General features: G+C 43.4%; 1 protein-coding gene across 2 annotated transcripts in view; it reads left to right on the top strand.

Moving 5' to 3' along the window:
* Positions 1-13,578, top strand: part of TRPM6 (transient receptor potential cation channel subfamily M member 6) — a 730,325-nt gene that overhangs the window by 503,511 nt on the left and 213,236 nt on the right. For both annotated transcript variants that reach the window (XR_013607100.1, XM_078675782.1), the window contains exons 21-22: positions 8,482-8,733; positions 11,751-11,925. Coding sequence is in view for 1 of the 2 variants with exons in the window: in XM_078675782.1 (XP_078531908.1) it covers positions 8,482-8,733; positions 11,751-11,925 (427 nt within the window). In the remaining variant the exon portion in view is untranslated. The remainder of the gene's footprint in view (positions 1-8,481; positions 8,734-11,750; positions 11,926-13,578) is intronic.

Genomic DNA, 13,578 nt, shown 5'->3' with positions numbered 1-13,578 from the left:
ATAATTGAGAATACGTTCCTTTGTAGGCTGTTGGCTAGCCCCCAGAGCACAGCCAGATTAATGAACCATCTGGACTCTGGACTTTCTTTTCCTGAAGATGCAGTCCTAGCTACCCTTTGCTCCTGTGGATTAAAGTTTGGACCACCCCGCTTTGTTCCTTCACCAAAGATATTTTAAAGGACTGCCTTGTGGAGGATTACCCTACTGATGATTTTAGCCAAGGAGTCCTATAGGGATTTGGGCCTATAACAAATGGGTGAATTTTTGTTGCTTTTTAGGTCGAGCCTCTCAATGCCGCGCATGCGCTGCTCGCTTTGCGAGGCATGCAGTATTGAGTATGGCGTGGAAGCTCTGTGGAAGCCCCGCTCACTCGCCGCCCATCTTTTTTATTGGCTTAGGTCCTAAATGTTTCCTTCCCATTGGTTTTAGACTGGTTAGTCCCTCCTCCTGACGGCCATGTCATCATTTGTATCCTTCCATGGCTTCTAGCTTCTTTACTTTCAACACTATTTTGTTCCCATGGCTCCCCCCTACCCTTCCGCAGACCGTGACTTCTCGGGCCCACCACCCCTCCGCACTCCCGTTTGTGCCTTTATGCCCGCCCACACTCCTGTTTCAAATGCAATAGGTCTCGCCTAAATGTGATTCCTATTGCATTGCAAATGCTTGTTTTTAAAGTATTTTGTACTGAGGAGGAGGAGAGAGCTGGCACAGGATGGTAGAGTGTCTGTGCAAAAACATACACAGTCACTTCAATTTTACGTGTGCGCGATGCCCGGTCGCTAGTTACATCGTACGAATGTGCACCAAAATGTCACATTCCTGGGTCTCCTTCGGTTGTCATTACAGAGTCGATACGCACTCTGCACGTCCCACATGCTTCAGTATGTATCAAAGAACAGGATTGCACTGAAGCTCCTGAATGCACAGTGGAGCGCAGCTCAAAAATGAAATGTAATTATTGTGATGGTAAGTCAGATTTCGCGGCTCGTTGCGACAAAAGGAGAGCGTTTGTCTTCTCCAAAACGTGTGGCCCCTTGCAATGATTTAAGACCAGTATACAGTTGTGAGGGTGCTCGTACTTCGTGGCTTCCTAGTGGCAGGCAAAGTCTCCTTAAGTTACTTGGGAGAGCCTCCGGATGTCTAAGGCAAGATCAGGCTTGAGTCCTGGCTCGCCGGTCCGTTTCAATTTATTCAGTTCGCAGAATTATTTAGTGTCTATTGTCTGGCCCTCCAATTTTCCCGTACTCTTAGCCACCTTGTGCATATTACGCACCATCACTGTATCACTGAGCACTAGATGTCACCTTGTCACATATTATATTTCACTGTGCGTTTTGACAGCCTTACAAAATCGATTTGGGTATCTATTTATAAATGATGTAATTTATAAAAAAATTATAAAAACTACTTAATACCCCGTATGGTCTTTGTGTTTGTTTCTTTGAACTAAAGCAAATTGTTTTTTATGAATAACACAATGAATTGCTCGGTTGTTTAAGAAACCGACAGAACCAATTGTTTTTCTTACAAAGGTACGACTTTCAGCAGAGGAAGTAACTTATTGCAAGGGAAAGCCCTGGAGTGAAGTCGATCTGGTTTCCAAAGAGTTAATACCACTTGGCGTTTGCTGCTATGTCGCTATTTTTTTTGTTTTAAACTTGCATGCCTTTAAATAAGATCATTAATTCATTCAAAGGAACTGAAGGGGCCGCAAAATCCCATCTCACTCGCATGCCAGTTTTTTCAGTCACCGCCTCTCTCCTCGGATCTGGAAGCATGCATGAGATTGTTTAAAAAAAAACTTTCTGTGGCCTGCGTGGTCAACATTTTTGTGCACACAAACGCACACAAACTCGGTCTCTCCTCGTAAAGTCATAAGCCTAACAGCCTTTGTGGCATAGATGAAATATTGCATTTGCTGACGACAGTGGCTTTAGGTAGCGGTTGTTGAGTGTCTCTCGGAGACGCCGTAATGTGCACACAAGTGTACACAGCTGTTTTAAACAAGGGGCAATGGTGCCATTGGCCCTGGTGCATGCACTCAAAATGTCCCAACTATTTCCTCGTTTTAAAGTAAAAGTATCTAAACTTTGTTTCTGGTTGAGGAAGAGCACATTTTCAATATAAACAATACACAATAAAGCCCTCAAAACAGTTTTGATATTCTTTCTTTATTCTTGGTTAAAGAAGCAACAAAAACTGTCAACACATATCGTTCCATCTGACTGTGGAACTTCTTCAGGTGAGAGAATGTTTTTTTTTCACCACATTGAACTGCTGATGCCCTAATTCCTTGTCAATATGTGTTTTTAGATGCAGTCACAAGGCAATCAAGCTGCATGTGCTCCACATTTCATGTGCAATTTGGTTGCAATGGGCACCTCTGGCCTGGCAGCAGGGCACCACTGATAGCTATGCCCATTTTCCTCTCACAAAGACAATGTGACAGACCATGTCTGAGCTCTCTCGCGAAAACCCTTCTCTGCACACAGTATGTACACAATGACCGTGCTCTCAGCCCCTCAAAACCAAACATGGGGACTCCCTTGAGCACTTACAACCACCGTACTTTGCACACAGACAACTATGCACAATTCCTGTTGTCATAGAGACAGTATTCCAGATGCACTCTTCTGCTGTCTGCATGCCCAGACCCTGGTGTCTCTCAATTCCACAGGTTTTTTTCTCATGACATACATGCACACAACTTTATCATATTTTCATGAAATAGCATGGAAGCCCATCATTGGGTGTGTGGCCTTTCACCAGTGCACCTGAAGTAGCAGTAGATGTTTCAGCACCCAGGATAATGTGTTGCATGGCTAAATACTTATGAGGTACAAATGGCGAGACCTATTGGCTATGCCAATGCTTATTAAAAATGTTTACACTAAAGTAGAATCCTTCCAGTAGGACCAGATCTGGCCTAGTATTACGCAGCAGAAGACATAAATGTCAGTCTAGTCTTATAACAAATTCACAAGGAAAGTGTGAGATTAAGTGTGTAAATATTGTAAAGTGAACTGTGTGAAAATAGTGTTGGTGTGAAAGGAGAGGCTGTAAGATGTCCTTTTCTTCAAACACACAACAACATTTAAATACCTATAACTGAACTGCACAGAATTTCCAAATAAATAACCAGGAATGCACAAATGAAGCACTTTTTTCCTATTTTAAATTGTGATGGACACAAGTATTTCAATAGGGTTAAAGTAAAACAAGACAATTTAGTTGGTGATGTGCAAATGACAAATATTCGCTAAAACACAATTCCCACATATTGTCGTTTGTGCGCTACATAGCTTGATCAGTAAAATTGTATGTCCTTTCACATTTAGTGGTAATTTCAATGGGAAATCTGCTCTCTGTAAATGAGAGTGGCACCACCCATGCTTTAGTAATATATTTGTGACAGTGTGCTCCTAAAAGCAACAGCAGCTACTAACTACACCCTTATCACTCTCCTGCAGAATGGGCATGAGTCATAGTGCCCACACCGCCATGTGCTCACCCGCTTGACACTCACACACTTACACTTCCCAAAGAAACTCAGGAGACATATCTGTGGGAAAGAACTGTTGCAGGTTTTATTTCATACAAGACAGGTATGACGTTATGGTGGGTCATCTTACGGGCGATCCAAAGCAGGCAGCCCCTCGCTGTCCCGCATGCCTAAGGAGCCATCTTGCACGGCGAGACGATGCTCTGACGGTGCCTTCATTACCCTTTTGTTATACTCCCACCCCCCCTGTCAGGGCGGAGCAGTGGGCACATCCCCGGTCGGTTCAGGCCCCCCGACCGCCCGAAGGACTAACGGGGCGCCGTTGCGGTTTCCCGGAACCTCCATCGGCTCCAGGTCCTTGGCTCAGGCACCCTTACTGTGCCAGGCAGAGGTACCCTTACTGTACCCTTCTACCGCAGAGGTACCATTACGGTCCGTCTGCTTCCAGATCGCCCTGTGACTCCGCCTGCAACACAAAACCAGACCATTATAAAATTCAACATTTTAGCACTGTCGCTCTGCCGCTGGGTCAGGGATCAGGGTGGGAACAGCGCAGAGCCGAGGGAGATTCCCGCCGAGATAAGAAGCCAAGTAATGGTGCTGCCGCGCTAAATACCAGAGGGGCGCCCCTCCTCCCAGGTAAGCCCTCCCCATTGGCTTGAATAAGGAGGTGGGCACAGGGAGGGGCGCAAACAGGAAGCTCCTCTCGCCAGACGTGTGGGACTAAGGCGCTGCCCCACCCATGCTTCCCCTGCGGGTTGCGCGGTCAGCGGCATTTGCGACAGTTGTTTTTACATGTAATCTGTGAGAATGTGTAATGGCTCACTGATGTAACATTGATGGCAGCACCACCAAACTGAAAATTGTTCCAGCATCACTGCCTACTAGGGCCACAGAAGCTCTTACACCACTGGGAACTTGCTGCTAGCTCCCTCCGATTCTCTCAGCTGCAAGATTCAGACTCTGAGCTGCAGAATCTTCTAAAGCACCTGCGGGGGCACTGTGAAATCCTCAAAGCCTGCACAATGAATGGCCGAGGAGTGCATATGCTCACTTTTGTAAATGCAGAGTTCTTCATTCTGCCCTGGCTCTCTAACACCAGCAGAGGTCAAGAAGAAGTTTCTCCATGCCGCTGGATTCTGAAGAGAAGGCAGTCATGGTAATCACTGCTTCAGAATGACAGGGGGGGGGGGTAGACAATGACAGTTAGTAAAAGAACATAGACATACTTAGGACACCTGCTGGAATTGGTAATATGCGTGATTGGAGCATTGGTTGTTCTTTTTTCTGCTTGAGGAACTGCACACATAACTTCAAACAACTTCTTTTGGTTGCTAATGTGCAATTCCTCTTGATTTAAACCAGATGTATGAATAGTTCTCCTTCTGAGACCCGTAGGAACCAGCCAGAATCTCAGAAAACAAGATGTTGCTCCCAAGAAGAAGATACTGAGAAAGGGGGAACTCGAGTAACTGTTCTACACAGTACTGTAGAAGGAGATGGACAAGCCAACAAATTAACAGGGAGAGAGAGAGAGTTAAGGGTCTGTCCTGGCTTTAAAAGCCTGTCTTGGCTCTAAAAGCCCAGGCACCAGCTCAGCCATGGCAACATTTGGCATGGATATCGTGAAGCAAATCTTTTTTTAAATATGATAAACTTTCTTCAATTCAAAAAAAGTGTATTTCTTTGACAAGTCTTTCCCTTTAAGACTTCAGATAAAATCACTGCATTGAAACACGTTTATTAAGTTAAACAGGAACATGGAAACATTAATGCCCACATCCCCACCTCCGGCGACAATACCATTAGTGAATCAAGAGGCAGGTTGGTTGACATGTGCACCCTACATGTGGGCTGCATTCTTATTTTGCCCACAGAAGCATTATAGTCCCTTAAGTCAAACTTAAGAGTGATTTTTGTAAAGCACACATCCTCAAATATTCCAAGGTTTTCTCATATGCAATAATGAAATCAATAGGAAACACAATAAAAATATCAAATTGCCTAGGACCACACAAATTTGGTCAAGGGGCAGAGCCAGGATTGATCACATGTTTTTAGTCTCACATTGTGTACTTTAGCCTCTAGACTGGTATCACGGTGTTGCTCCTGCTTGAAATCAATGTTTTATGCTTTGTCTTTCATTCTTTGTGCATGAGGTTAGAGAATGAGTGGCGAGCAGGAGTCATAAGAAAGCTCAGTTCATCTAGGACTTGAGAGATCAAGAGGACCTCGATCTGAAAAAGAGCCTAGCATCTGGCTCGAGCCTTCATTGGCTCACCTTCCTATATACTTTACTCTGGATATTCTGTGCTTGAAACAAGCTTAGATGTTGCTGCCAGTGTGATAACAGTTTTTATGTGAGGATATGTTAGCTTGCCCTGTTGATGACCATTGCGTACCTGTGCTGCGTGCAAGAGAAATATACACTGCTGACAAAAGCTGCACATTGTGTGTGTGTGCCTATACACAGGCTTGGACTGCTGCTGCAGGTAGTGACACTGTTCTAAGCATGTGAGGGAATCTTGCATTGATTCTGACCATGTCCGAATGTGTTCTGTGAGAGTGAGGCAAGCGTTTTCTCCTGTCTGGTGTTGTACCTGTGTATGGAAATCTTGTCTTGCTATGTGTGTGAGTCAAACTTGAACTCATGCACTTCAATTCCATGCCTTACACTTGCATTACATCTGAAATGCTGCTTGTTTATGGTATCTAAGAGAGGCATTATATTTTGCTGCCAGTGCCACACGTGTTCCCTGTCTTTGAAGCAAACTTGAGGTGGCCCTTCAATACCACACTTGTTCCATTTCTTTGAAGCACACTTGCTCTGGCACTCAGCACCATTCTTGTTTCATGTCTTTGATGGAAGCTTGCAGTGGCTGGCACTGTTGTACCACACTTGTTTCATATCTTTAAAGAAAACTTGCACTGGTCCTGTAGTGCCACTATTGTTATCTGTCTTTCAGGGAATACTTTGATGCTCTTGACCAGTGCTGTAGGTCTTATGGGTGTGAGCCAAGGGCCCCCCTTGCACTCCTACTCCCTATGCTCTACTTCCTTGCATTTTAGGTCTCACCAAAAGACTGTTTAGCTGTCACATCAACCTCTAGTTTTCAAAATAATATATATAATCGTGCTTAGCAAAACTGGGCTTTAGGTAAGCCCACTTCAGTTATTCATCAGACAGGGTGTCATTCACATATAAGTTCAGCCATTCTGAACAGCATACATACAATTGGGCCTGGATCATCCCTCTTCAGCTATTGGCTTTGTTGCCAATATTTGGCTCTGGTTAGAAGATTAATGCTGGTCTTAAGGATGTAAGGTAGACTGACCAACAATATTTTGACTACTTACTCTATGTTACTCTGCATCCAGATAAGTCTGACCTAAAGAGATATTTCCTTTAGTTTGTCCCCCAGCGGGCTCACCTGCGAATGCAGACTGGTGCTATTTGAGAGTTCCAGCAGCGTTGCTGCCATTACTCCTAGGCCACAATTATTTTATGCAGAGAGCCTAGTTTCAAAACCTTGTCACCATCTTGAAATGGTATTCTGCATACTGACAGATCAGCATGAAGCTTTACTTTTTCATTTTTTATTGAACCACAGGGTAAGTGGTCTGTAGGGGGAAAGTTGTGCCTGTGAAAGTTCAGAGCGAGACATATACCTCTGTGAGTGCTGCATGAGGGATGCTCCTATGTGAGGGCAGCAGTGTGAATGCGGGGTCCCTGCATGTTATGTATTTGTGTGCATGTGCTTTACAGGGACCAAACCTATTGACTTTGGTAATGCCTTTTAGGATTATGGCTGAGAATGGTAGACGGTTTTGAAATGGCAGATGCAGACTTTGTCAAAGGAGGCTGAGTAGTGTCAGAGACAGCTTACAGACTGAGATGCAACCTTAGTGAGGGGTCCCAGTTACTTTGCTTGCACCAGGGCCCATGGCAACCTAGCTACGCTACTGTTTGATAGAGTGGGAAAACCACAAATTCACAGTGGTTCACCTGCTCACCTAAACTCTACATGCTATCTTGATACTGCTTTTCTGCTTGCAGTTATAGTGGCATTCTGGTACTCTGATTCTCTCACTGTAAGGCCTTGCCACCCTTTTGATAAGGCTCGGAATCAAAGGTGGTTCAAAGGCCTTGCCTTTAATCCCCTTGCGAGAATTGTGCTTTCGTTGAATTGACGTAAAGCATGTATTCTGTCTGTAGTAACTCCAGTGTCCTGCAGAGGTACAAAAGGTAGGAAGAACCAAAGGACAGTCCAACGGAGTGTATGAGGCTGACATGGGATTACAAACTGATGCTAACGTGGTATGACTATTTGATCATCAGAAAGCATTCATTTTGGGTTAGTAATTTTTGCTCGAAAACCCTTATGCTGTAAGGAGGAAACCTGGCTTGCGCTGCGCTCGCGCATGCTTCTAGGCGCTCGTTAGTTTCCCGTCTCAGGTGACTTGACTAAAACATTTGAACAGTCAAAATATTATGTTTTTTTTTTTACCTACATAGCAACCTAATTCATGACCATCAAAGATTCTATTCTAAATTATGTGATTTTATTTTCGGCAAATTGCTGACATTTTACCGGCACGCAGCGCCTTTTTCCATGGCTGCAAAATGGTACCGTACATTGTTGACATACCTCTTTCGTTTGCTCAACGAACGTAGCTCCAGGGTCCTATTTTCCATAAGAATCTTAACAGCAGCACATTGTAAATAAACGAATTAAAACAAATAGCCCAGACCATAGATACATGGGCGAGATAGCGATAAAGTGCATGATCTGGAGTCACACTTTCAAATCCGTGAAAGCTGCATGCAGGTTTACAGCAGATTAATGAAAATGACTTACTTTGTGTCTGTTAAGAAAGGATATATAAAACAAAGCTGCGCAGTATGTCTATAATTTATTTGTCGTTTGTTTTACCACATAAATCGGCTTCTGATTCGTTATCACCTTTCTTCGTAGGTATTCATCTCGGAGCCAGGGAAGTTCAGCCAAAAGGTGAAAGTTTGGATTAATGAATACTGGAACGTTACAGATTCAATAGCCATCATCCTGTTTGTGACTGGATTCGGCTTGCGCTGGGCTGATCCGCCCATGCAAACAGCAGGCAGGATTATTTACTGCCTAGATATTATCTTTTGGTATGTCCGACTGCTGGACTTTTTTGCGGTCAACCAGCATGCTGGCCCTTACCTCACAATGATTGGTAAAATGGTGAGTCTTATATCTGGTTCAGGACCCTATCTAATGAAAGTATTTACAGTTTTGCAAAGCAAAAATAATGATATCACACTTAGTGGCCTATTTAGAATTTAGGGACAGGATACTTCTTTAAAAGGTGATGGATTTCCAGTCCGCCATATTGCCAGTGCCATAGGCTATAACAGACTTATAATTCTGAGGGCGGGGCATCCTCCACATTAGTGGCGGAGTGCCCCATCTGCCAAACTCTAAAACCTTAGTTGCTTCACATGGTTATCACTGCTCCAATACCAACTCTTCACTCAGTAGGCTGTTACCATACTTTGAGTTTTATTTACAGATCACGTCTCTGACATAGACGGGAAAAACACACCGAACTATATAGAGCCATCCGCATTTCTCAATACCCAGGTAAACACATTTTTACACATCACTCAAGTGGGAAATATATAAATTATCACTTCGTTCACATAGGGCCATGTGGCTGAATTTCACTCTGAGATTATATAACATATCTTTCTGTCCCTTAGCACATACAGTAACACTTCCTCTCTCGTGGTCGTAAACACAGAAGTGTCCTACACCTCCAAGGTCTTCCCTACAATATGTGTGAAGTCAAGTGTGCAGAAAGTGTTTGAAGCTTGTATACCCTCAATGGGCCCAGGAGTGATGTTACTCCGAATCATTTGACAGATGTGACGACCATTTCTTTAAGGATGCAAGTAAAATGGCCTAATGTAAATGTAAATGTGCTGGATTTGTAAAGCGCACAGCTGCCCGTGAGCGTCCCGGCGCTTGCTTAGGGAACCCGTCCTGGTATTCCCCTGTGAGAAACCCCGGCAGGGTGTCCACAAGGTGAAAGCCAGGCATCCCGCCGCGAGGGGCCGTAGTGGAGATTAAGCAAGCTATTGCCCAGAGTCGCAGATTTTGACCCCGTGAGTTGAGTAGGCACCAGAGCGAGAATTGTCAAGACCGTGGAATTTTTGAGCCCGAGACCCGCCGAGGCGGGGAATCGAACCCTGGTCCACGGTCGATCTCAGCTTCCGGGTCTGCCTCCTCTAACCACTGAGCCACGCTTCTCCAGCCTAGATTCCTTGAATTAGAAACATTCAACACACTGGCTTGATTATTTAAAAAATAGTCAAGTCAAGATAGTGGATCAAGGTCCCTCCTTATCTCCTGACTCGCCCACCAGGGTCAATTGCTCTAACAGCTGCCACCCTCAGCACACCAGCCACTTACCGCACAGCCAGACATTAAACACAGTTCCCATGACTCCTGTTCATCTTCTTAGCCATTGGCCCAGTGAAGGAGGCCGGCTACCCCTGCAATTTTTCAAATGGTGGCTCAAACCCACCTAACTCGTGGGCTCTCAAGGCTCAGAGTGGCCATGCTGCTGTTAAGGATACTCCTAAACAGATATCTTGTTCTCTTCATCCCTCAAAATCTGGCGAGGTAAGGCTCATTCTCCAAACGGCTATCCATTGGGCTGCTCACCTACAAGCTCCTTGTTCCGTCTATGCCTTTCTCTAGGCCACCGCTAGCATCTTCCAGAACACTTATGCATATATTTAACAATAACTGCCCAGAGGACAGCAAATCACATTACTGCAGGCAGTGTAACTCCGCAGAGTTGGCACAAGCATGCCTGGCTACTTCACTCTTTCTTCCATACAAGAGATACATCGTTTGTGTTTCCACCTGGAGCCACTAATGGTATAGTAGCTGCAAACACTTTCTGCACACATCACAAATACTGTAGTCAAGGCAGCCCTACACTTTTAACCAGAAAGTCAGATCCCATGCTAAGGAGGCACCAATAACCAGACGTATGGCATCATTGCCCCAAGAGTGAGAAACACAGAATACACCACAAACTTCAGTAGATCTTGCCCTTTCCTGAGAGGAAGATTGATCCATGCAAGGATTAAAATTAGAGCTACCTGAAAAAAGCATTCACCCACAACTGAGGCCATTTGAGAATTGACATAAGCAACAGAGAACTCCTCCCACAAGCCTCCCTTGTAGCACATGCAACTCTATGCACACAGAGAGAAACTTTAATGGCAAAGTTGTTTGTGCCCAGTGCTGCTCTACCAGGCTTTGCTATTACAGGTAAGGTGGTACCAATATTATCGAGCCATTGCCACCACTGGGAAAGTTGTGTGCAGGTTTATTTTTCAAGGTACCACAATTATACACCAGTTTCTCCTATCATATGCCTGGATATGTCCGTCATAGGTGAGATACTACCATTGTAGTCCATGATAGCCCAGTTACATTCATTCTCAGATATACGGTAGGAAATTGGATTACTGGTTAATGGGATGAAACCCTATTCAAGCAGCAACCACAATTCTTGTCAGGGTGAAATGCAAACAAACCTCAAATTAACATGCCATGTTCTATCTAGATGTCCCAATGTGGGAGGATGATTTATCAATATTCCCACCCACTACACAGTTGAAATCGCCACCCTACAGCACCATAACCTGCATGTTATTCAGTAGTCACCTCATTAGTGTGTTCAGAAGCAGCACTAGTCAAACATTCAGTACATACATGCAAACTCACACAAGGGATTCCCATCCAGATGACCTTCCGCGACTACATAGTGACTATCTCTGTCAGTTACAAAGACTATTTATTAACGCAATAAATCGGACGATGTTAATGTACAATGAGCTGAAAAAGACTAATTTATCCCAGCAGCTGCATTTACTGCACAAATATCTGCATTATCTCAGTTAACATGAAAAGCATCCAGATGTTTAACCTGAATCTGTTTGTATCCTTTGCATTTTGTAATTCCATGAATCCCTTCATGAACACTTTAGAAGTAGTAAGAGGAATGTAAAACTCTATGAATTAAATTGTTGACCTTTGTAAATTTGGATACTTCAAGCGCTACCCAATTGAGAGCGTGCATGGCTTCTGAGAAAGCACATCTGATGGGCAGAGCCACACTTTGCATTTCTGTACTTGAGGAGCTGATGCCCGGAGCTCAAGCATGTCAACATTTTTTTCAGACATCAAATATGTTCTGCATTGTGATAATGATGGCAATAGTGTTGCTGAGCTTTGGAGTTTCCCGTAAGGCGATCTTGGATCCGCACGAGCTCCCTTCTTGGACTCTGGCTCGAGATATTGTTTTTCAGCCATACTGGATGATGTTTGGAGAAGTGTATGCTGGAGAAATTGATGGTAGGTTTAGTTATTTGTTTTAATGCTTTGTTTGTGTGTGTAGGCAGGCTTATTTAAAAAATAAATAGCACAGTTCCTTAAAAATCTACATCACATTGTACCTCGAATATATATTGATCAGCACTATTTTCTCTATGCAAACCATATGTTGTGAGTTTGAGACCTGACTATACGAAACCTTGCACTAAGGAGATATGTTTGACTCGTGAATTGGTTACCCACAAAATGCCTGATTCACAACTGTAACCCATGAGTAGTTTTGTTAGTAGTATTTTGATAGGTATAGACACCTGACAAAAGTAGTGTAGTAGTCTTCCTATTGCTGCATTCAATAGAGTTATTGATGTGCTTATCTATGCTTGTGATGTCACTGTCATAGTAATAGAATGTGATGGTCTGAATACTGTGGGATGTTTAATTGTGTCCCTGGAAGCTGTGGAGATGAACAGCCATTAAACTTAAGTGTTCCTACACATTCCTGCCTCTGTGTAGTCACTACAAATGGCTTAAAAATATGGTTGGGCCAAGAAGTGGAAATAGCAAAGGAACAATGGTTATTAACCTGGGGTCCGGGGACTCTTGGGGTCTGGAACTGCTTATAAAGTTAAAAAATATTAACAGATTAATACATTGTATTAATAAATAATGAAGTACAATTGAAAATTGGTAAATGTTCTATAAATGTGAAGGAATTTAAAGTGGGAGGCAAAAAATTTATCAGATTGTTCATGGACACTGCAAGTTCATCAAACAGAATATAGTATGGACAATGAGAGGCCTCAATTGAATTTTGAAAAGTTCCACCCTTCCCTTTAAAATATATATATTTTTAATATTTGTGTATTAAATACAATATTTAATTGGTTTTGTTAGTGCTTGTTTCTGTATTTTCGTTTCTTTTTTGTGGCTCAAATCATTGAAAATGCTTAGGTTGGATGGGGTTCCTGAATCCAGTAATGACTCCTTGGGGGATCCTATTACACTATACTGACATTATTTTGCCTGTTAGTGAATTCATTTACAAATGTAAACTAATGATTTCTGCATAACAAGGCTGAATTTTCAGTCACAAATTGCTTTGTGAGGCGGGCTCTATGAGATTAAGCCAGACTTTACCGGTATATTTGACTACGTGAGATCTGTCTTCGTTATATTTTTTTCTGTCCTATTTTGTCATTTTGATGCTTAAGTTGGCTTTGCTAAATATATTTAAATTCACCAGAATAAACATTTCAGGGCTAGTATTTACTTTAACCTTGCTCATGTTAGACGTTTACATTTTCAATCTAGCATTGTGTGTGAATAGGACTGTAAGTCGGAGTCCTTCCGGCATCAAAAGAGGCCTGAGCAGAGAGATTATTGAATGTGTTAGCTAATATAGCCTTATAGCCCACCTAGCAGGTTATGCCGGCCATTAAAGGCCCGAGCCAAAGGCAAGGGCTTTTAACAAGGGAGCAGAACTTTAATGGCTGGTATACCACAGCTAAGAAGGGCTATAAGGCTATTAGAAAAGTTTGCCACTAGAGCGCAGAATGTTCTAACAAATAAAACAAAGTCCTCTCGAGCCCGTGGGGGTTTAAATCCCCTCGGGCTCCTACAGGCCTTTGATCACAGCACTGTCTGTGAGCAAAAGCAACATAAGAATGTCGCTCT

This window comes from Lissotriton helveticus, chromosome 2_1 (genome assembly GCF_964261635.1).
Source record: "Lissotriton helveticus chromosome 2_1, aLisHel1.1, whole genome shotgun sequence".
NCBI lineage: Eukaryota > Metazoa > Chordata > Amphibia > Caudata > Salamandridae > Lissotriton > Lissotriton helveticus.
This window is presented reverse-complemented; position numbering and strand designations above follow the sequence as displayed.